The 24448-nt window shown below is 34.8% G+C and overlaps 1 protein-coding gene across 1 annotated transcript in view; it reads right to left on the bottom strand.

The window, feature by feature from the left end:
• Positions 1-24448, bottom strand: part of LOC124404610 — a 184718-nt gene that overhangs the window by 18366 nt on the left and 141904 nt on the right. The window contains exon 13 of the mRNA XM_046878916.1: positions 22028-22153. Within this exon, the coding sequence (XP_046734872.1) occupies positions 22028-22153 (126 nt within the window). The remainder of the gene's footprint in view (positions 1-22027; positions 22154-24448) is intronic.

Here is a 24448-nt window from a genome sequence, read left to right as displayed (position 1 = left end):
AAGTCTTTTCAGATGAATAGCAAGTGATTTCAAGTAATTTTAGGCGAAGGCCAAATTATTTGAAGCAGTTGAGATGAATTTTAAGTCTTTTCAGATGAATACCAAGTAATTTCAAGTCTTTTCAGATGAATAGCTAGTGATTTCAAGTAATTTTAGGCGAAGGCCAAATTATTTGAAGCAGTTGAGATGAATTTTAAGTCTTTTCAGATGCAGAATGGCAAGTTGTTCTAAGTGATTTCAGATAAATACCAAGTTATTTCAAGCCATTTTAGGTTAATGCTTCGATTACAGAATCCTGGGCATTTTTATCTCGTTACATGTACATACATAAGTTGCAATATGAGATTACACTTAATTTTACCCAATGGAATTGATTAACTCTCGACATTCGAAACAGAAGTGAATTATCTGACGAACAGTCGAATAAGATAAAACATGCAGCGTGCGTGTGTGTGTGTGTGTGTGTGTGTGTGTATTATACGAACTTGGCGTGACGTAGGTATGTAGCAACGTATAAAAACGTCCAATAAAGAAAAAGAAAATCAAGTGACAAAAGCTCTCGTTGCGTATAACACACGCTCGGTAATCTAAATAACAAAGTTATCGACTACATTATCTCGTTAGCAGGAGTAAGTATTATTTGAATATTTCGCGTCGTCTCAGTTGTGATCGTTGTTACATAATCCCAGCTGCATAAATCACCCAGGATACATCGCTCGCCTACGTAAGTATATACGTATAATAAAATATTCATTACCCGCCCGCAAACCTTTCACGGATCCACGGATCTGGTTGTTTATTTTTTGTTACTATAGACTAGGTCCAAAAACCAATGGCAACGTAAACAACGCCTTAAAAACGCCTCCAATCAAGGTCGAAGCCCCGAGACACTGTCCATTATCGGCACAAGACAAGACTCGTTACACTGTGTGTCCATATATATGGTGCATTCCACGTGAAAATCGACTACTTTCGAACCCGACCCCCTATTATTTTTCAAAAGATATGTACATTTTAAAGTAAAAATTTACAAAAGAAAAAAACGTCCCGATAAGTGATATTTTGAAAAGGTTATAGCTATTTCATAAAAAAATTGACAGATTTTTTTTTGGGTTGGGTAATAAAAAATTGTAAAAAAAATTTTGAGAAACGTTTTTCATAGGATAGAAAAGGATGAAAAAAAAAAAAAAAAAAAACTTTCTGTCAAAATGGCATGGAATGCCCCATATATATTTCAAGGCGAATATCAACATAGACGTTGCAATTAGCGAATATCCGAGCCTCTCGATCATCGGCCACGTGGAAAATAATGCGGTCGACGATTTAAAAAACAACTTCGAGAGCCAGATGCCGATTTCATGGCGACGATTATGGTCACGGTTATGGTCCAGATGCGTGCATGAATTACAGCGTCGATCATCCGACGTTGAGAATAATTAACACGTATGCAAAGGCTGATGGTGCAAGTATAGTCGATTCACCAACAACAAAAGTAGAAAGAAGAAGGGAAAAAGAAGAGCAGCGATTCCAGTACGAGAGTAAGAGTGATTCAATTTGTCGTTACGACCAGAAAGCCTGGGTTCCACGCACGGCGATACTAGGAAGAAATAGAAAAATAGGATAGCCTATAGAACACGACTAGAAGAGCGAGCTAGCGAACGGCGTCATGGGATCTCGACCGGCATTCCATGGATGGTTGCGCAATCCGGAGTGATGGAAAGGCGCCGGTTCTTGAATCTCGTTCGAATCCCACACGGATGCTGTTCAAACGGAGTCAGTCGTATGCATCGGTTGTGATTTTCTTAACCTCGCACATTCGTAATCCTCTAATATAATTTTCCTCGCAACCCAAGGTCTAATAATACCGTCGCTCACTTCCGGGATCGATACTCTTCGTTTTGTTGATCGACTTGATTTAATTGTAAGTTCGACTGTGTGACAAAGAAGCGACGTTCATTGTCGTCCCACTTATTATTTAATTGTACCTACAAACGACATTCATCGATTTCATACCAAATTCCATTTTCCTCTCTAAACAGCCTTGATGTTTGTTCCAAGCCTTTCAGTTTCGCTTTTGAATCGATCCGAGTAAATCGTGAGGCGATATAAATGGAGAGAAAAAACGTTGTAAATCGTGAAACAACAAGAGGCGGGTTTTATTATACCTATAGTCACGGGCTTGGATTGTCCCCGCAAGTCGAGAACTGGTTTTATACTTCTTATTCCTTACGGACTGATGATCAACCGGCTTTATATTATTTATATACATGATAGGTACAGTCGTCTGACTACTAATTGTCGTTTTATCTGGTCTCTGAAGTAAAATGACGGTGAGAAGTGAACTTGATTTACTGTTTCTCGTCAATCGTGACTGAACGTTGAGGATAAATTTTTTTCTTTTAGGATCAAACGTAATCAAGTTATTTTGCACCTAGTGTGTTTAAATTCATTCGAGGTGTTGTCGTTCGATGAGGTTAGTTAACAATTCTAAATGTTTTTTCCAACCAGCTTTATCGAGAAAAGCATTTTTTTTTTTTTTTTTTTATATAAACAATTCACTCTGACGAAATAAAGTCGTTTTACCGTGATAAAACAAGCCAGTTGCTTAAATTTTTATCGAACTAATCGCGTACCGATTTCTGATTAACGATCTGCTGGTTCAAAACCAGCGTCACATTCCTCGAGTTATTTTAGTACCGGGTGAAAATCTGCACCGTAGCTCGCAGGATAAATTAAGGTGTATAATAAGTGAAACAGACCGAAAAGGGAGTTGAGTCATGTCTGAAAATACATATAGAGTATAGTAAATACATGCTAACAGGGAGAAAGAGATAGAAAGAGAGAGTCAAAGGTGCAGTGACTTTTCTTTCTTCTCCTCTGGAATGGCAAAGCATGCGGTTTGGATTAAAGGCAACCGCAGCCAGCCACGCACTAATTTTCTAATATCTTAATATCTCCGAGAGAAACTAAATTACCGCAGTCATACATGATATGAATTTACGTACGGATGTATGTTTCTATATACATGTAATAGTGGATACAGTAAGATCGTTGTGAAGGTATAAAACACAGGTCTGCAAAAAAATATTTCAATTGTTTCAGCTGCGTGAATGTTTTTGGTAAATACTGTGTTTTCGAGTGTACCGAATCCAAAAGTGAATTCCATTACCCTCCATCGCGTAAAGTATTTTTCCAAAATACAAGGTGTTTGGATAGTAAAAAAAAAAAACAAAAAAAAAAAAAAGGAATACAATAATGCAAACACCACAATTTCGTTACAACGAGTTAAACAATATTTCTTATAAAATTAAGCAAACAATTTCTTCATGAAATGTACTTAACATTCCACCTGCATTCTTTTTCCCTACGAAACATTTTCCTCTTCACAATGAAATTAAGAGATCACTTTTGCATACGATCATTTTAGAATCAAGAGTTTCGTTCTATAAATGAAACCACAAACACGAGTTGAAGAAAAAACCCAAGTTGATGTAAATTTTTGAGTATATTTTTCAGTTTCAGTGAGTTAAACTCCGTAAGAAGCATTATAAAAAATGTGTATACTTTTCTGGTTGCAAACCTATGTAGGTGATTATCGATCGAATTTGTAGAAAGTTTCACGCTAAGTTTTCCTCCGATATTTTCTAGCCTCTCAACACCTGTACGTATATACGTATGACAATAAATTTCCACCCAGTGTTGCGAAATTACATTCTGCGTTTGTCAGATTCACGCGGGTCACCCGCATAGTCCTCAATTCAACAAAAATTTCCAATGTAGGTAAATCACGTTTTGCGTAATTTCTCATGCTGCCGAATTCAGCGGTATAAATTCCCTGAGCGAGTGGAGAAACCTCGTGTTTTATTTTCAACCAAAAATTAGGACATTTTTTAAATTCTCTTCGCAAGGTTATACTTATAATTAGACACCCGTATAGTAAGTATATCATTTTCTGGTTAGATCGTAATTCAAATTAAGTATTGAAACAATTACTTTTCTGTTCTTTTTTTTTTTTTTTTTGTCAAATCAAATTCCAACTGTATTTACATACATAAATAATTAACCAACTATTTTCCACGTACCAATTAAACAGAAAAGTACGCAGATTTAACGCGAAAAATCGATACAATTATAGTTTTGCGATATATAAACATTCTACAATTTTTACATCGTTTCGATAATTATTTATTTATTTTTTTTTTTTTTTTCCTATAATTCTATCGAGGACGTTGGTTTACTTTTTACTCAAAAGCGCGTATTCGACTAGCGGTTATATAGCAATTATTTTTTATTGCAAGAGGTATAGAACAGCGGTATATTTTTATATCCAGTATATTTTATTGCAACGATTTGCCGGTTGATATTATATATATGTATTGATAAAATTGGTGACAAAATGTGAAAAAAAAAAAAAAATACTGATAGCCGCAATCGATGGTCGTAATCAGGTATCCGTAACTCGTTACCTGCACCCACCACGACTAATAATGGCACCCATGGCTAATATTATACTTGTAAAGGAAGGCGCGTTGTGTCTACGAAAGATTAGCGAGAATAAGAATATAAGAATATAAAAATAAGAATAAGAATAAGAATAAGAATAAGGACTCGAAGACCCGCGCGACTGACGACGATGTGAGAGATGTAAGTGAGGCACCTCTCCTCGACGATGCTTATCTGTGTCAACGGAGCACTTACACAATTAGCGATTATTACATATGGCGAGTGTAATACAGCTTGCGGTGAATTACGTCACTTCGCGAGGAGTCCAAACGTCGATGGGAAGTATGCATTGCGTGTCCCTGCACCTTGTGTACAACTCGCACCTTATATACTCGTCGATAAGGATAACGAGTCGAATTATCGAAAGACCGTGCAGGGCGTTTTCATTTTTTCACAGCCAATCTTGATATATAATATAAGGTCTGAGTCTTTATTTCGGTCAACTTTAAGGTCTAAATATTTTTAAAAGTTAGTCTTGAAAGCGAATTTTATAAGGTTTTCACTGTTTAATCTTTACATTCGCACAAGGAAATCCGTGAGTTTGAGAAATAGAAAATTGAAACTCGATGTTAATTGCAAGAACCAAGAGAGAAAAAACGACGTTTACACTCTTCCAGCAGAGAGAGAATTTAGACGGATGATCGAATTGCACGAGGCCTGGCTAATCGAGGATTTTAATTTTCTCCAAACCCATGAGAGACTTCCTAAACCACGGATGAAAAATCTTGAGCAAGCAAGAAACTATCGAAAAGTAAAGTAAAAAAGTAACAAGCAAAGAAAGAAAACAAATAAAAATGCTAAGAATATTTGAACAAGAATTTGCTAACGTGCAATGACGAAGAAAAGATCGTCAGCTTTCACGTTGGGTGTACATACTTCGATAGATATACGTTTCGATTTCGCATTAGCTAATCGCGCCAATCTCGTAATGCTCGTGTCGCATTTGCGGATGTGTTTGTTACACATGTTTGGTTTCTGGCCTGAATTCCATTCAACGATTTTCTCAGCTGATGATGCCTCTTTGCTACTCTTTGGCGAGCCTCGTATTGCAACAGTTTTTGCTCAAAGGTCGATTGTCATTTGCGTGGGGTGATGTTGAAATTCCGAATCTGAAAAGTTCCGAAAACGGCGAATTTTGAATATTTTGGAAGAAATCTAACTTTGACGAAACATCGACGTTCCGAAAGTGCAAAATTTGTGATTATATTTCAACTTTCGGAATTTTACTCCATCGAAAAATTATTTTTCGGAATTTCGCTTTATCGGAACTTCAATTTTCGGTATCTTGCATTTCGGAACTTTGATCCACCGACTTTTCGACGATTCGAAACTTTGTTGTTTCGCAAAATTGTCATTTCCTTACTTCAAGTTTCGCCACAAAATAATTCGGGGAACTTTTCAAATTCGACCCCCCCCCCCCATTTGCGTTACAGGTGAAACGTTCACTGACAACGAGAGGACGTAGTTGTCGACGTATTTGGGTTGGCCGAAACACGTATTTCCCATTGACTTTCTATCCCTAATTGAACGCAGAAACAATCAGGTTGTAGAGTTCGCCGAGTGATATTTTCACCGAACCTCGTCATGGTCCTCGGAAAATCAATTATCCGAACATGCCGTCGCACCTTGATAAATACGTCCATACATACACCTACACATGTATATATATATATATATATACAACGCTGGTTGTAGGAAACTTTTTTAAACTTTGCGAAGAGACCTCGTTTGATTTATTTTTGTTTTTCTTTCAAAATTTGTTCGAAATGGAGGAAAATATGTTTTGAATTAAATAATATTTCGTTTCCTTGGAATATCCGGATCCGAATTTGATTTTCCAATTTATTCCTATTTCTTGACTTCGTATATATTCATATATTGAGGTAAACCGATTAACGACAGAAAAAAGAAATTTTACAAATTTTTATCGAAACAATTCTGACAAGACAAGATATGTACTTGAATAAAAATTTTATAACTTGTCTATCATTTTGCTAAAACTTTTTTGGATTCTCTACTGTATAAAACGTGTTTTAAAAAGTCTGATTTCAATGGCCTTCAAGCTTGAGAAATGGAAAAAACGAGAAAAAGATGATTAAGACATTTATAAATGCGAGAGAACGAAACCTAACAGTTCGAAGAGGAGGAGGAGGAGGAGGAGGCGGAGGAGACGTTATTCTACGAGCTGTCGAGATAAGGAGATGCGGGTATATCGGCTTCCAAAAGAAAGATAAAAAAAGGAAAAAAAAAACAACGTTCGCATGCTAATCGTGTCGCATATATACGTTTGTCGACTAAAATAAGATATTATAGTGATATGCCTACGTACAACGCCTATCAAGGTATTTCTTCTCGGTTATTATAACAGTGACGTCAACGCGAGGTGATTGAAATCTACGTAGGTATGCAAATTTCCACACATACACAAGAAATACGTACGTGCCTCTCTCCACTCGAACGTGAGACGCAGATTCCGATACCTCCTCGAGTCTCTCTTATTACCTCTAAGTAAGTAATACATGTAATGAAACTCGGACCAGATCGCCTTTGGTGTGAATAAAATTTTTTTTCGTTTCTTTTTCTATTTAATTTTTCGTAGTTTTTCGTTTTGGTTTTTTGCAACAGACGTCGCGTCTCGAATGCGAAAAAGTCAACGAACTTGAGAGCTGAGAAACCTCGAAAATCGATTGGAACGTTCAAAATAAATAAAATCTGGTGGTTTTTTTTAATCCCATTTTCATTTTTTTTCAACGCATTTGATGCATCATCGAGATTTTCAGAGATCGCTTGAAATTTTTTTTTTACAAAATTATAGTTAACGCACGCAGAATAAATAAAAAAGATTTTCGTAAGTAATTATATTATAATGAAAGATTCGATAAAAAGAAAATAAATTAATAAATAAATTTAAAAAAAAGCACCAGATATAAATAATTCGAAACGTTTTAATTGTACGATCTTTTTTCAAATTGTTCCACATATTTAATTACTCTGAGTTATATTCGATACGACTTGAATTCATTTCTGTTACACAGTATATAGGAATGCCTCGTTTTATTCGTAACAATCTACCTTAACCATCATTGGCTGACATAAGATTGCTGGAAATTTATAAAAACAGTCCTCCTTCGTTTCCTCATATATATTTTTTTTTTCATTCTTCATTCAGACGGTGATTTGACGATTCGTCCTCAAAACACGTATGTTTTTTTTTTTTTATTTTTTTTTTTTTATACACTTTCGAGACGACACGAAATTCTCAGCAACGCGTTCTTTTTCATAATAAGTTATTTAGATGCAAGAGAAACGATTATGCGGGTAGACATGTTACATGTGGTTAATAATAAAACAACGATGAATTGAAAAAAAAAAAAAAAAAAAAATCAAATTGAACGAATAAAATTTTTTTACATCAATTATCAATCAACGACTTCACCCGGTTGGAGTTTTCTTTTTCTTTTCTTTTCCTTCTACTTGTATTTTTAATTTCCGTCGCTTTAGCACCCCTTCGCGTGTTATCATTATCATCATAATCATCATCACACTCGCGATGGCGAGAATGACGCAACATTATATACATACATGTATATATATATATATATATATATATATATATGCGCATTCCATAGGAGAAGGCGTCGCGTAGCTTGGCATCGCGCTGCATTCAAGCTTCAAGGTTTTAAATATAGCCAGAAAACTAAGAGTTTGTCAGGAAGATCCCGGAGCGTAAATAATCCCTCTATATATATATATATATATGTATCATCGAAACGCGGAGAGACGTAAAGATAGACGGATAAACCACTCGAAAGCGCGTGTAGCCAATTAAATAATAGAATAAACAACTCGCGGTCCAAAGATTCATCTCATAGTTAGCCTGCTTGTATGTACCTACTATTATAACAGTCTATGACGTACCTACGTACCTACGCGTGTATAATAATATAATGTAACTATACCTGTGCGTGAAAATTCATCTCAAGAATCCTAATCTTATTCAGATATAAAATAATCATCCTTATTAAAGTTTTTTTCTTTAGTTTATGGGACTAAAACAAATCAAATCCGCAATTAAGTGCGAAAACTTTATCGTTAGTTTCTGGATCTTTTGGACAAAATTTTAAACAGAACGTTTTAAGCTTCTTTATAAGTTCCCTGATTTTCTTATAACTTTTTAAACTAATATTCTTTCGAGTTAGATTTCAGATAGCAACAATCACGCATTTCTTACTAACTGACAAGTTTATCACTTGTAATTTATAACGATTGTACATACATCGGCTTTTTTTCACCAACTATAATAACTGACTAGCTCGAGAAAACATCTCGACTAGTCTAAAACAATTTTTACAATATTTATTTATAAAAAATGACGCTGTTGATAAAAAAAACTTTTTACACTCGAACCTCGGTAGTCGCAAGTTTTTCTTCTCATCTCTACAATTACATTTACCTAAAGTAAAAAAAAGAGTTTCAGTCGCATCGTAGATATTCAATACCTTTCTAAACAAAAAAAAACAAAAAAAAAACAAAAAAAAACGAATCTATCAGATTTCCAAAAATTTCAAACAATTCGAAGCTAAAATGAAATATTTAGATTTTAGTTAATAATCTGGAAACAATTTTCTCGCCTACATTTGTACGGCAATCAGCGTGTTAACTAGCTCATAATTATTATCAATAACGTTTATATAATCATGAGTAATTTCAACTCAAGCTTTAATCCAATTCACTAACCTGATTCCGTAGCACTATTGCGTTCTTTTTTATCATTATAATCAATATTCGATACGAACATGGCGTATACAAAACCAAAACCAAAACCAAAATCAAAACCAAAAACAACAAGATGACGACGAATAAATATCAAAAAGACCATCCCAAGTACAAACTCACTTGATAAAGTCTAGGAACGGACGCGGATCTCCCGGCGATTTTACGTCGTCGAAGAAGTCTCGCGCGTTCCCTGTCTCTCCTGGTGGCCCTTTCGTCCTGCCGAGCAATGTTTCCCACCGAAGTCCTTGCGGTCTGATCGAGGTTCCTGACGCGAAGCAAGACGCATCCAGAGTCCTCGTCGACGCCGGCGACGCCGCTGGACCGCATCCCTTCGACTTTCGTCCCTTCCTCGACGCGGCCGGAAGTGGACAAAGGAAAACGGCAGGACGACGAGGAGGAAAAAGATGGTAAATCCTTCGGTATCTCGAGGGAATTTGACCGCCTCACAACCGGTTCGCCGACTCGCCGGATCGAGGGAGGTGCGGAAAAGCTATTTCGCGCATCGCGCTGCCTACTTTTAGGATCGTTTTTGAAAAGTTCCTTCCGCCGTTTTTCTTCCTCGTCTTCTTCTTCTTCTTCTTCTTCTTCTTCTTCGCGTTGATCGCGGCTGACTGAATCGGCGCAACGCCTGACGGCTATCAGTCGACAGCCGTTGGCACCGCCCCCAGCAGCTTCCTCTTCGGTAACCAGCATCCGAAATAGACGAAATTTGACGTCATTCAAAGAATCCGCTGCACGTGCTTTTTTCCGCAACGCGGTTTAAATCGGTTTCGAAATTGTTTCTTTTTCTTCCTTTTTTTTTTCTTTACTTTTTTTTTTTTTTTTTACTCCGTTACGACAAATAGTCGTCAACTTTTCCTCACTAATTGCTCTCTTCTTCTACGCTTCGGTACGGATCGCTTATCCTCGCTGTATGAGACAGATGATAACACATCGTTCGTTGTTTAGGGTCAGGCGGGTTATCGCTTCCGTTAAACGCAGTTTCTTTTTTCTTTTTTTTTCTTTTTTCTCGTTTTCGTTTTCTTTTTCTTTTTTTAAACAACGTTACGACCTCCGCGGTTCAATTCTTGCTCAACATCGATCGAAACTCGCGTGCACGTCACTTTAGTGTCGGAAGAAGTAAAAAAGAAAATGATAATTGAAAAAAAAAAAAAAAAAAAAAAAAAAAAAAAAAAAAAATAGGACAGCACCATCCGAAACCAATAATTACGCGAAATCCGCACTTCGGATGAAACTTTTCCGTTCAAACATTATATACATTGATAATCACAAAATCAATCACTTCGAAAAAAATAAGAAACGAAAAATGATGGTCAAATAATGGCACACAATTTTAGGATCCTGAATCAGGACCTGATCCTGTTTCAATGCCTCGAATCGACAGGATCAGCAGCGGCAGCAGCAGCGTCGGCACTTGCGTAGGTCGGGGATTTTAGGCGACGGGAAGGTATAAACGCGAAGCGAACGAAGCGAGCAAAGCGAGCGAACGGCCTGCGCGCGAGCCGTTGCCCTACTGAGTAGTTTGTTGTAAGCCAGGCTGGATTCCACTCTCGCTATCCGGCCAGCCTTCGAGTGCCATGCGTGGCGTGGCGTGGCGTAGCGTGGCGTTAAACGCCCCCTCCGTTATATCCTAGCCAATCGGTATACGGAGTGTCTAAAAATTACGGACTGACTGACTGACTAGAGGCGATATTGATGTGCGATGAATGGTGCCGATCGTCGGCGAGGTTAAAAAAGTTAAAAGCTTCAAGTTAATTGTCAACGTTATCGTAAAACGAGGGAGAAACATCTCTGGGGAAAACATCGATGTTTTATCAATTTTACTATGACTTTTTCAAAACAAATAATATTTCGAAATATGATTTATTTAGATATTTATGTAGATATTTAGAAAATTCGATAATCCTGAAATCACAGTTTTTACACGCAGCATGAATAATAGCGTTACTAATTTCGGAATGATAAAAAAAATTCTCACGCTCAATGTGCGGGACACACGTCGAGTGTGTAATTCGTTTTTGAAAATATTGCCGACGAAAAGCTTATAATCATTTGATTCCTCCTCTCTTTCTAACTCTACGTTGCATTTTTTTTTATCTTCATTTCATTTAAGCCCCGTTTTTTGTACCTCCCTACGAAAAAAGAGACAAAAAGTCGTTATATCGTCATTTCGGAAATCAAACGTTTCGTCAATTATTTCATCATCTAAAAGATTAGATTTTTATTTTTAATTTAACAGAACTTGTCCCGATATTATCTTCGCAAATTCATCGATTTTTCGTCTAACGGTAAGTCAAAAACCGGATGAATCGATTCATATGAATCTATAATTTAATTCGTCCTCGTTTACCTTAGAATTGAAAAATTCTCTTTTTTATACTTTTTCAAATAATTTCAAACTAGTCATCATTTCTTCTGCTCCGACTTTCTCTCCAATTCAAGGATATAGCTAAGTTTCTTTTTGAATTTTCTGTACCATATCTACCCAATTTTTGATCCCAAGAGATCTGCTTTTTTTTCTCTCTCCTCTCCTCTCTTCGTTTCTTTTCTTTTCTTTCAGTTAACCCAAAGGCGTGAAATTGGATTGAATTGCTCGATAGATATACGCGTATATAAGTTCTGCGAGCTTGGAAAGTCGATCGTTCTCTTTGCACGAGATATCTAATCGACACACGCGTGTAGACGTGAAACGATCGTTGTAATAACCAGTGAATGCAGGCCTTCACTTCCTTCGTAGTCACTCTACAACTCTCGAGAGTTTATATTATTACACCAGGTATACAATGTACGTCGAACGTGTTCCACGAGAAACGTGTTTAAACTTATTTTTTCAGACTCAATTCTTACATTCTCGTCGTTAATATTATACCTGCATCGTTCACAATGAATTGTACGATCCATGTAGTTGACATTATAAGAGAGACGGAAGATAATCAAAGAGAATAAATAAAAGAAAAAAAAAAAAAGAAAAAAAAAATTTCAGGGTGTCTAATTATTTGTGAAAACGTAATTTCTTAAAAATTGCCTGATTCCGTAATTTTCATGAATACCGGACAGCTTGAATAAAGAAAATGAACAAATGTTGTTGTTCCTTTTATTATCAAACTTGTCCGCAGTTGTAAGACGTATTTTTAACGCGTATTGCAATCTCTAATTCTCCGCACTTGATCGATTAACGGCATTTCGGTCTACGGTAATTACACCAATTATACACGGAGATAGGTAATCACTTGGTTTTTAGAACCGCGTTTGAAAATCGTTGCTTTCATAGGAAATAACCGTACGTTAGTTACGATTAGAAGAAACCGACTGTATTATACTTTTTCCTTTTGTTCGAGTATCGTAAATCACGTAACGGTTAATGTTTGCAGTAATTTTTCCTATCATCGATAGAATAAAAAGGAGAAAAAGAAGAAGAGAAAAGAAAGAAAACCACACATCGATTACGATTACGCTGTAATAAATACATATTGGTAATATCTATTACCGTGATTCGGTGAAAGTTTTTTCATTATATTATCCATTAGTAAATACCTACAGCGATATATTGCATTCATTGAATATTAACAACAATTGAGTAACAAGTGATATTGTTAGATATACGATACAACAATCGCGTGAGACATGCGATGATTCATCTGAAGGCGGAAGAAGAGATCGGTAGGTAATTGAAAAGTTAAAAAAAACTTTTCATTAAATTCACAATCATTTCATCATACGAACTGAACAAATCAATTTTCGATTGATTGAAGATAGAAGCGTAGTAAAAACCGAAATTAAAAAACGTAAATTTATATTCAACAATTTCAACACGGATTTGAAGAAAACGTATCACTGCAAGGATCGGGATTAACGGTAAACCCGACCATAAATTTTCCGATTTCCGGAGAAAATTTTTGAATCGTAAGAACGATAGTTTAAATAATTAACAGCCATTGTTTATCTCTATCTCTATTATAGCTGTATAGGTATGTATATTTAGCGGGCAGTTTACGTTGAGCCCGATTTTCCCAAAAGTAGATAAACAAGCCTGTAATTTTCTGGAAAAAAATGTATATTTAAAATTCAGAGAAACTTCAAACGCGCTCGTCGGTTTCTACGGATTATCTGAAGAATCTTCGTCGCGTTGACTAATTACTACGGTCAGCTAAACCTAGGCTAAAAACACGTGCAACAAAAATTACGGTGTTCAAAGCTTGCAAAAAAGTTTTTTCAACTTATATTAAAGGAATAAATATACAGACACATTGGAGAAAAAAAATAGAATTATTATAGTAAACGGTAATTATAGAAAGTGATCATTTGTTAGAATCGATAATGGATTCCAACGCCGGTGAAAAAAACATCTAACGTTGTGAATTGTACATACATTACATACATATCTCGCAAATATTCAAGGCAAGTTTTTTGTCCGCATTCATAGCGTTGATTAATAACAAAAAAAAAAAAAAAAAGTTTTCGCCTATAGCGACTGTGTGTTTTTGTTTTTACTTTGTTTTGCATTGTTAACGGGTTTGAATTAGACATTCCTGAAAGTTTATTGAATTTACGATTCTTCTTTAAATTTCCGACAGTGTCGATTACGAATGAATTTCAAAAAAAAAAAGATTGGGCGAATTTTTTTTTTTTTTTTTTCTCCACGACAGATAATAATTTTCAAATAGTATAAATTTTCACACAAATTATTATTCTATCTGAAATAATACGCAGAGTTAGAAAAAAGAAAAAAACAAAAAAAAAAAAAAAAGAAAACCTATAAGGTTACGTAAACATCCGGTAAAAAAATAAACACTTGATTGGAAGAAAAAAGTGAATCAAATCCGTCGCGTTGCTCGCCTTTCAAATTCTTCGCTTTGCACCGCGGGCTAATAATAATAATAAAATCACGTTCGATCACATGTATACCTACATATGGGGGTAAATTATGGTTTGAACAAAGGCCATTATTAGATAATATAAAAGGAGAATCGAAGACGGGTGAATGGAGTGACAAAAAAATAGAAATAAATTAAAAAAAAAAAAAAAAAGCAACAACAACAACGATAATTAGAAAATAAATAATTGAATCAAAAGGAGCAACGAGATAAAAGCGAAGAAAAATCAATAAGGAACGTGATCCAAGGATGCTGAGAGTGCTCGTTGATATTATATATATATATATATATACAGGAAAGCACGCAACACATTCGATATTCTCCACCAACCGGCATCGTCGCATTCCGCACAGTTTTGATCACGTTCACTCGCTGACCTATAACTACCAGCAACCTGTTTTATATATATATATATATATACATATTATAATACCATAGAGTGTGCAATTCCGCATGACATGGCGGCGTGAAATCGCGAGTCTGAGCAAAAACGAATTGCCGTGTTCGAAAAATCCATCGCGAAATTATACACCTGTTGAAATTTCTTTTAACCGCTAATCTTGGTCCCCGAAAAGTTCGAAAACGTGAACGATGAATTTTTTTTTTTAAATCGGGAAGAAAAAAAGTTCGTTCTTGCTTCAAAATCTCTTCTGAAATTCTTTGGATTCTTCAACGATGTCGTCTGCGGCAGATTTTTACCTTGAATATTCTTTTGTACCCGTGTATATACATACATATATGCGTTTTTTTTTTTTTTGATTTTCATGTATTTTCTCATTTTTTATTTATCATAGTATATAAGAACCGGTTTGCAATATATATTTTACTGCAAAAAAGGTCGGCCTCCTGAGTTCGAGAAACTTTAAAACGAGTTCGCAGCTCCTCGATTATCATATAACAGGCTAAAAAGTTGTTACAGGAATTTGCCAAGTTTTTTTGAAAATAAATTAAGTTGTCAAAATGATTAATAATAATAATTTTACAGTCAACCTTGAAGAAGAAGAAGAAGAAGAAGAAGAAGAAGAAGATGAAGATTTATAAGAAGCTCCAGATATCTCCGCGGAGGATTTGCGTAAAAAATTGCAAAATATTTGCACGAATAATCTTTACGATAATTTTACCAAAGGTCAAACAACTAATTAAATCGAAACTGCGAGGCTGGATAGTTGACGATAATTGCGACGTTGGTTTTACAGCGATATAAAAATGGATAATATAGGTACGAGGTTCAAGATCACTTCTGATTTTCTATCGCAGGTTCAAAGATCGGGAAGATAATCACCGAGAAATGCGAAATACGCGTTATTATACGCAGATTAAGATGACCGATGCATGCAGAGTTAACAAACAACTCAATTTTTGCATCGTATTCGCGATTATCTAGAGATTCTTTTTAATAAATTGAAATTTTGGTTTTGACTGCATTTTATTTATAAAAAATGGCAAAAAAGTGATCTTTTTCAACTTTTTCGAAAAATGCCCGCCATTTTGTTAATTCTGCAAATATCAAAAATCGTACGATTCATTCCATGCTGAATCAAAAACCGTTCGATTTTTTGGTTTCAGGTTAACCATCTACAAGAAATCATCAACACCGCAGACCAACCTTTTTTTCAGACTGATTTTGACCGACGATTTTCGTGTATAAAAAGTGATTAAAATCAGTAAAAAAAATTTTTTTTACGTAACTCCAGAGTGTATTTATTAAGCCTAACAAAGTCTAAATCAAAAAAATTCTTGACAAAACTTTTTCTGCTCGTCAGTTGGCTCGACCCCTTAAATTGGAGTAACTAAAAAAATGTCTAAGAATAGGAGAAAAATATTTTTTCAATTTTTAATCGTCTCTATTTTTTCAAATGCTCGACAGTTTTCATCAAGATAATAATTAACGTTCTCAAAAAATTTTCCGACCTTTTTTATTTATTACTATTTACCTTTATTTTTTTCACAGTTCTTCATTGTTCTTCGCATAACAACATGCATTGGCTATAGTATCATACAAAATTCCAGAGAGTCGATGAACCGCGATCGCACCGTGCAGCAGCTATAAAATCGTGCTTTTTATAATAACCTAAATTCACTCCGAAACGACTCGCGTCCAAGTAACATATAAATTTTTCATAATATTTATACTACCAAACTGCGCTATTAAATCCCTCCTCCAGGCTAAATCTGTCGTTTCTATCTTATTCCATCGCTAATTTAGCTATATATTATACGTCTAACACAAGTTTCACTCTCTTCCATATGCTGCGACGCGGTGTGTTAAAAAGAAACACAAATCTTCCATTTCTTTCATCTTATCGTTATATTCAAGCTATTTTTAAACGGCTCCAGTTCCTTACAAAAACTTATAACCGCTGTATTAAAAAATTTCTAATCCAAGTATACACGCATAACAATATTCCACAAATGTCGTTCTATATAATAAAAATAAAAATCGACTTGAATTTCGTACAAAAATTTTTCCCTCTACGTTAATGTTTTTTTTTTTTTTTTCATATGCAATAACGCGGTTAGAAAGAAAATATCCCAGCAGATCCACTCAAATTTTCATGTTGATCCAACCATTTTTTAATGTATTATTAAGTCAATTAAAAAAAAAAAAAAAAAACTCTCAAAATTAGAAATTAAACGTTGATACGATAATTTAAATCTTAAAATCACATGTTTCACATTCACCAACAGAAATGTAACAATTAACACAAATATAAAATGGATCTGCCGGGAAATTACGTTTAAATAGTTAAATTTTTTCCAACAGTGTAAATTCGCAGACACACACATATATGCAATAACATAGCGTGGATTTCGCAAAAAACCGGCGTAAAAAAACTTTTCTCTCAGCTCTTCCGTAGTGCATTATGCATCCTTCGATGTAAGTAAGTACCTGCCTGTACGATTTTGATTACGCGCATGCAGCTTGTTATTGTTCGGGCTTAATGAAGCCGTTAATCACGTAATCGCTGCGAGAGGAGCGGAAAGCATCTCAAGAACGCGGCTGTAAGATAACGATCGCTGTTTCATATACAAGAATTTATTCTCCTTGCTTCCGGTTTTTTCTCTCCTTCACCCCCCCCCCCCCCCCCCCCCCCTCCACCCCTCCCTGCCCGCTGCCGGAACAAAGTGCATAACAAAAAAAAAAAAAAAAAAAAAAAAAATTGGACTGGAATGCGGAAAAAATGGTAAAAAACGAAAACTAAACACAGTTTGTTGATATAATTTTTTTTTTTTTTCTAATCAAAATTATTGTAACCAAAAAATGTGGCTGATAACTTTGTTCGAAATTTCCTGTCACAACGTTCACGATTAAAGTTTCTGTTGACGTTGTTGTTGTATTTTTTTCTGATTGGTTTTTTTTCTCCACAATTTTCGTTTTGTATCGTTATTTTATTTGTTCTTTTTCACTTACTGTTGAATAATAAGCCACGCTACCGATGAACGGGAAACATGAAGGTCCGTTGTTAATCTCGTTAATGTCAAAATCGTCGTAATATTTGCAAATATTATCATCAGACGAAATCATATATATATATATATTATATATATTATTATAAGACGTACTTTCGTATCTGGCAAAGTGTCCCGGTCGTTCAGCCTTTTTGGCATCAAGTTTATGCTTATGTGACCGGTTTACTTGATCGTTGGTGTATATTTTACGTTTACACCATACGATTTATTATTTCACAGTATAATCTGTTATACCTATACCGATACTTCGAAAGGAAAACGCGCGTTTCGTCCATTTCTATGCCGCTTGAAACTGTCTGTAATGCAGGTCGACGTATTCTCGATTACATATATATATATATACAATTAAATACCATATAGTCATATGTGATACGACTAGAGCGATTTAATTGGTAATTAATACGGTATTAAATAAAAGAAAAGAAAAAAAAAAAAAAAAAAAAAAAACCAAACACATGCAATTATACGTACCTACTTTCTAATTTAATGGAATTACACGCGTTCGATGGTGAGGAAGACGAAGGAAAATTAATGTGATTACGAATTATAACGGAACATCGAAGGTTGGTGGCATGATTTTGAAAAATACTAGGCCACTTAAAATTGGTATGTATGACAGGGAATATCAATATTTTAAAAAGTTTGATTCGATGATCCTTGAAAAGTTCACACCCCAAATAAGTTGAGGCTCAATATCTCAAGAAATATCAAACTTAACGATTAGGCTGAACAAAACTTATTTGTAGGAAATTTCATTTCCTCTAAATTCGTGATTTACATTTTTTCAGCAAGAAACATTTATGAAATAACAGTTTAAAAACGAGAATTTCGGATAAAAATCAACTCGCCAGTGTAACTTACACTTATACATCGCAATGGTAACGTTTATAGATCATTCAATTCTGAGTTGATTGCGATCTGGTTCGATGTGATAGAATAAAATGCCGCAAAGATATAGATTTTTGAAATCTTTCCACGCTAAGGGAAAGTACTTAATGTTAATTTTGAGATATGTAACTTTCAGGGAATTTTGATTTCGACATGTTTGAAAAAATTTTAGGTCAAGAGTGGTAGCAAAAAAAAATAAAAAATAAAAAAAAATAATAAAGATAAAAAAAAAAAACAAAGATTATATAGAAGCAATGGCGAAATTCGAAATTGGCACAAGGCGGTCATGCTCGTTACCCGAGCCATGCACTGCATATCATGCACTTGTTGCACAGAAAAAGGAAAATGATCTTGTCTGACTTTCCATTGTAATTGCTTTACACGCGTGTATAACACGGGCATAAGTTTCTTACACAATTTTATCCTCACGTCACGCAGCAGAGTTGCCGGGAATAAAAAACCTCGATCAGTAAATTCCAAATCATTAAAAATTAATAAAAACCACTTTCTATATACAAGATAATAGTTGATTTACGATGTTCGGTGAATCTAAAAAAGTAAAGACAAGGTTTATTAATATCAATATCTCCGTAGCAAAATTGCAATCTGCACTTGCAGAATTACTTTGCACGTATGCGGCGCATAAATAAATTAAAAAAAAAAAAAAAAGAAAAAAATGATACGAAGAACGAATAAAAAAAAAAAGCTGCAGAGCTCCTCATAATATATATCGCGAGTGGATTTCACGCTGCACACGTCGAGGGTCGTTAACACTTCGTTTATACCTATACGTTGTGATAAATCGCGTTTTATACACGGGGAGGCATGACGAGAGTCTTTAATGTGACAGCGGAGTGAAGAAACGTGGAGGTTCAAAAGTACCGAACGGCTAATTATTAATCCGGATCAATTAATTGAATGCGATAATGGCGGTCAAAGAGGGCATTGGGTCACTGAATCGGCACACCTTCTGCAATGCAGTCGTTGACTCCGGTTTCGGAAAGGTTGATAATTACGTACGTAGCGAAAATCAAATGTAAATCATTGGACCCCGCGTTTCATTTTATCGAAATATCACTCGTCAACATCGTCTACTTTGGAAATAACGATTTTTCATTTCGAATTGAGGAAAAAAAAAAAACAAAAAAAAAACAAATGCAATTCATCATTTGTATAAAGAATAAAAAATTGCTTTATTTTTAATAAATAACTTTACCAGCTCAAAGCATGAAATGTCAACTATATATATATATATCTACAAGCTTTTGGAAACTATCGAAACAAGTTGTTGTTGTTTTTTTTTTTTTTTTTTTTTTCTCAATCAATAAATCTCTCTGCAGACGAGTTTGAAAGTGATGTTATAAAACGATGATGTAATTATCTATCCTGTCTGTGAATTGCACAATAAAGGTGAAGATGCGAATGAAAGAAATATGAGGATTTATTAGCGGTGTATATTTTAAATTTCGTCTTATATTCAATTCAAAATTCAAAATTTTCAATAAATGTATAATAACAATAATAACAGTAATAGCAACATCGATATCGATTATGGTAATAATAATAATAATTCGTAGAAATATAACTCAGCTGTTCAAAGAGCGGACAAAAAATAGGAAATATCGAAACAAATTGCAAAATTCTAGAGAATAACTTTGCATCCGAGAGTATAAAAAAAAAAACGAAAAAAATGTTTGTACAGTTATGAAATTTTTCTCGTGCATTAATTCCGCTAATAGAATAAAGTATGAAGATAATATAATTTTCCCGAGTCTATAGCAAACAACGATTTGTAAAAATTAGATACAGAAGAATCGTCGAAGCATTTATGAAGATAGCGTGTAAAGTGGAATAGTTTTTTTTTTTTATTCTTTTTTTTTCTTTCTTCCCCCGATAAGGAGTTATAGAAACGCTATTTCTATTACGTATAGACAAGCTAATTCAATACTTAATTGAAAAAGTCGGAAAGTAAGTAAGCTCGCATCGTTTCAAATGCGGTTAAAAGTTTCTACGAAGTTTATAATTGAAATTTCGCAAAGAATATCGGCCTGGGTAAAATTAAATCGTAATTAATCGTCTACACGTTGAGGGTAAAATTTGTTCGATCAAAACTTTTTATCTCTGAATCATTATTTTTAAGTTAAATTCGTTCGAATGCACACGCTGCTCTGCATGCATTCGGTGGCGGGAAACTTTTAAACCATTTCAATTATTTATTACTATATATATGTATGTATGGGGCATTCCAGCTCGTTTCGACCTACGTAGACTCCTCAAGCTCTTGGATTTGGCCCGTAATTTTTTTAGATGATTGTACCTATTTTATATAACACTATTTTTTTTTTTTAGATTTTTTTGACACGCTACGAATTTTTCACAAATTTTCAAAACCTTCCTATTGATCCATACAATTTAAAAATCTGAACAAATTCGGAAAAATCATGTGTCAGATTTCAAAATTTTTAAGCGTAAAGCTCGAGTGGAAAGATTTTCTCCTTATCATTGTTTTCTATTTTTTTCTCATAAAAAAACGTTAAAGAAATTTGAAGCGGCATTCATTTTACTATATATCATTGCTGAAACATTTTTATACGTCATATCGGATTTTTGAAATTGTATTTAGATTTTTCGGAATCGTTTTACGATTCGCAATTCTTTTTTATCAGCGAAATGAAGAGGAAATAAAAAATGTGAAGAAATTTTCAACAATCCGATGTGAAATATGAAAATGTTTGAGCAACTATCCACAGTAAAACGACTCCCGCTTCTAATTTTTTTGAAATTTTGTTGTAAGAAAAAGCTTGCAAACAGTGTGAAGGAAAAATCTCCCGACTTCAGCTCTGGGCTTGAAAATTTTGATATCTGACACATGATTTTTGAGAATTTTTACAGATTTTTAAATTCTGTCGATCAATACTGATGGTTTTTAAAAATCGTGAAAAATTCGAAGCGTGTCAAAAAAATGTAAAAACAAAGAAAAAAAAAGAAACTAGTGCTTTTCAAACTGAGAAAATCCGTACAAAAAATTCCGGGCCAAATCCGAGAGGTCAGAGTGTATGTTATGTGTATGTATGTACATACCTACTGCGGTAAAACGATCGCGCAGATCGGTATTCAAACTTTCAGAATTCAACGGTAGGTGGCAGTGCCTATCGAGGCAAAGCTCAACGCTCACATTTCAATGCACCCGAGTGGGGAGAGCGGGACTTTTGAATGTTTCGTTTTTCTCAACTCTCTTTCAGTTAATTAAATCCGTGCATAATTTATTTGTCAATTTTTTTTCATCATAACCGGTAATTGACAGATTTTATCTGTCGTATATTGATTTTGTAATGCTTTTTTTTTTTTCAAGATTATATTCACAGGATCGAAAATAATGGGGAGAAATTTATTCTTTTATATTTATGACGCGAGGAGTTATTTTTCTTTCCGCATTTTTTTGTATCTTGTATGTTTAAAACGATCAAATCTAAAAAAATAGTATGTATAGGTATAATATTGTGTTATAAACTCACCATCGACGTGAAGTAAAACTTTTCGAAATCACGTTCGTGGATTTTGGCTGCCGGAAGATTGGTGGCAGAGGGTCTGGAGTGTCTTGAAAGCGTTTCCTCGCCCTTTTTGCAGAGCCAGGATAAAACCTGGAGCAGAATAATAAAAGTGGGCGAATTATAAGAGGGTAAAACAGCAGAACTGATTGATGTGAAAAAAAACAAAATGGGCTCGCAATTTTTATCCATTCTTACAGGAAAAAAGGAAGAAGAAAGGAAGAAGGCAGGAAGCGGAAAGTTTCGCGCCGCGGGTAATCGGCACGAGACTAGGTACAAGCGAATTGCGATAGCGAATTATAATCGCGTCATGCGAAATACAGCCTAGGTGAGGATCGCCGCGGAATTCTTCAGCTCATTGGACGGATCTCATTTTCAGTCAGGTTTAACCAGGTCACTCGGGCACCGAGGAACGAGTACGTCGCCCTGCGATTATTCCTCTGCATGGGGCAATGCGGTCGTCACGACGAAGTTGCATCAGGTACGTCGTCAAAAGCCGGAAAAAGTCCGGCAAAAATTTACGCTAGGAAAGTTTTACAATTTTACTTTTTTTTTCTATTCCTTCTTTATTTCTTTAGATTTCTTTCTTAAATTTCCAGTGTCAAACGGGAAAATCGCTCTTTCTTTTCACTTGTTTGAAAGGGAAACGTTAGTGTTTATTTTTTTTTTTTTGTTGTTGTTTTTTTTTCTTCTTCTTTATTTGATTTTTACCTAAATCGTCAATTTATCGAACTATTCACTTCACGCGCTTCAGGTGACTATTCTTCACCTATTTTATTTTCGTTACTTTCGTTTCAACAAAAGTTGAAATTCAATTTCACTGCGATAGAAAAAGTAAAAATTGTTATTTGTTTATTCCTTATTTTTTTGTTTACTTTTTTTAATTTCCACAATTTAATTACATCTCAGATTTTCTGCAGATAGGTGAAAAATGCAGAAAAGTGAATAGAAATGAGTCAGAAAATATTGCCTTAATTTGAAATAAATCGTTACTGATATTATTGAAAAAAAAAAAAAATATGTAAATAAAAAAAAAAAATAATTTCCGTTCAATATTTCGATAAGAATAAAAAAGAGAAATCTGGAACTTCTGCTCATAGATTTATTATTTTCTTTGATATAGTGCGGAAACTAGGTTATAGATATCAGGTCGATCGTTCCAAGGAGCTCATTGTGTCTTCAATTCGATTGTCTGTCCTGCGCAAAGTTGACTGCATGCATATTCACACGCTATATATAGGTACATAGCGTATATGTATATACATGTACTATGTGATGCAATATATTATATTCAGAGATCTTGAAAAGGCGCCGACGGTGTTTGACGCTTTTCGCTTCAGAATTTATTACCTATGGAGCATTTCAAGCCGACTAACTCGAGACTAGCCTTTAACCCCTTCGACTATCTCCGATCTCTTGGATTCATTTTTTGTCTCAACTGTAAAACGCACTCTGATTTTTAATCTCGAAATTTTCCTCTTCAACGGTTTATTTTAATCATTTGTTAGAAACAATCGTGGGAAAGAAAGTTAAAATTTGTGATTACGGAATAATGTTTAGAAAAAATCTCTCTCCTTTAAACGATTGCATTAGATTTTTTCAATGAAATAAATTAGCGTTTATCCAATCCTTGAAAACTTTTCCCCCATATTTCGGATATAAAATTTATTCCAAATATTTCTCCGATGCAGAGTTAAGAAAAAATATTTTAATTTTAAATTTATATCAACTACTTATCGACATTTCACTTATTGTGTAAAAAAAATTCTATAATTATCCCCTAACGCTGTAACATTGTACACAATCAATTGTTACGATAAAAATACTTCTGTGTCTGTTATAACTATATTAAACGTGAATATATACCCCGTGTAAGATATGTCGCGATATAAATTCGAATAGAGTAATCTTACAACGGTTCTTTGCCTGCGAACTGCATGTTCCTCACAGAGATTCGTTTCTATCTGTACTACTACTACAGGATTTATCGAGTTTCGAGTGATTTACCGTCTTCTCTCTCTCTCTCTCTCTCTCTCTCTCTCTCTTTCTCGCACTCTCTCTATCTATTCGGTTTTCGATCTTATCGGCAAAAATGTCGCAACAGCGCGTCTTCCTCCTCGTATAAAACATATATACATACATTTATACATTATACACATGCATGTAAGTGTGTGTAAAACGTAGGCTCGTGATTCCGATCGGCTTCGGTTGAAACTGATGGCGGGTTTGCCGGCAGTTCGCCCACGCCGAATCGCCTCGCTATCGTTCAACTCGTTCAGCCTTCTGCCCACGTGCCGAATGCCGCGCGATATCGGTCTGAGAATGATCATCGAACGAGGTAGGCATAACAATTGCATCAATGAACCCAGACGGACATGTGCGATGTGG

The sequence above is a fragment of the Diprion similis genome, chromosome 3 (genome assembly GCF_021155765.1).
Source record: "Diprion similis isolate iyDipSimi1 chromosome 3, iyDipSimi1.1, whole genome shotgun sequence".
In the NCBI taxonomy this organism is placed as follows: domain Eukaryota; kingdom Metazoa; phylum Arthropoda; class Insecta; order Hymenoptera; family Diprionidae; genus Diprion; species Diprion similis.
The sequence above is the reverse complement of the archived record's forward strand: the minus strand, read 5'-3'. Positions and strand labels throughout refer to the sequence as shown.